This window comes from Aptenodytes forsteri, unplaced genomic scaffold (assembly GCF_000699145.1).
Source record: "Aptenodytes forsteri isolate BGI_AS27 unplaced genomic scaffold, ASM69914v1 Scaffold1235, whole genome shotgun sequence".
Lineage (NCBI taxonomy): Eukaryota > Metazoa > Chordata > Aves > Sphenisciformes > Spheniscidae > Aptenodytes > Aptenodytes forsteri.
This window is the reverse complement of record NW_008795213.1, coordinates 7,725-8,515: the sequence shown is the minus strand read 5'-3', so window position 1 is coordinate 8,515 and position 791 is coordinate 7,725. Positions and strand designations below refer to the sequence as shown.

The 791-nt window shown below is 62.3% G+C and overlaps 1 protein-coding gene across 1 annotated transcript in view; it reads left to right on the top strand.

Annotated features, from left to right (window-relative positions):
- The window catches only part of LOC103898432 (myosin-6), a gene marked incomplete at both ends in the record, with an annotated part of 14,539 nt that overhangs the window by 6,203 nt on the left and 7,545 nt on the right, over positions 1 to 791 (top strand). The window contains one exon of the mRNA XM_009278702.1: positions 625 to 720. Coding sequence (XP_009276977.1) covers positions 625 to 720 — 96 coding nt within the window. The remainder of the gene's footprint in view (positions 1 to 624; positions 721 to 791) is intronic.

Sequence of the window (791 nt, the reverse complement as noted above, 5' to 3'; positions counted from 1 at the left end):
GTTGACCTGGTGGCCGCAGGGACACCAATGACCCAGAAGGTTGACCTGGTGGCCGCAGGGACACCAATGACCCAGAAGGTTGACCTGGTGGCCGCAGGGACACCAATGACCCAGAAGGTTGACCTGGTGGCCGCAGGGACACCAATGACCCAGAACATCGCCCGCTGCCCCTCTATCCATGGGCATAGAACATGGTTGACCTGGTGGCCACGGGGACACGGAAGGTTGACCCGGTGGTTGTTAGGTACACAGGTGAGCCAGAACGTTGACCCGGTGGCCCAGGGGGACATGGATGACCCAAAACATTGACCTGGTGGCTGTAGGGACACGGTTGACCCAGAACACTGACCTGGTGGCCATAGGAACATGGGCGACCCAGAACATCACCTGTTGTCTCCACACCCACAGAGATACAGGACAAAAGAGACCTAGACCTCACCCATTGCCGTAGAGTGACCTAGAACGTGACTGACCCCGTGGCCACAGGGTCACGGAGAAGCTAGACCACAGCTCAGCCTCCGCCCAGGAGGTCTCCAGGCAGGGAAACTGAGGCACAGCGAGGGCCCAGGAGAGCTGGTCGTGGCCTGGGGCCGGTCTCCAGCCCCGTCTCTCTCCTCCCCGCAGACAGAGGAGGACAAGAAGAACCTGCTGCGGCTGCAGGACCTGGTGGACAAGCTGCAGATGAAAGTCAAGGCCTACAAGCGGCAGGCGGAGGAGGCGGTGGGTGCCCAGAGGGGGCAGGGGGAGGGACGGGAGGGACGGGTGGACGGAGGGTGGGACGGACGGAAGGG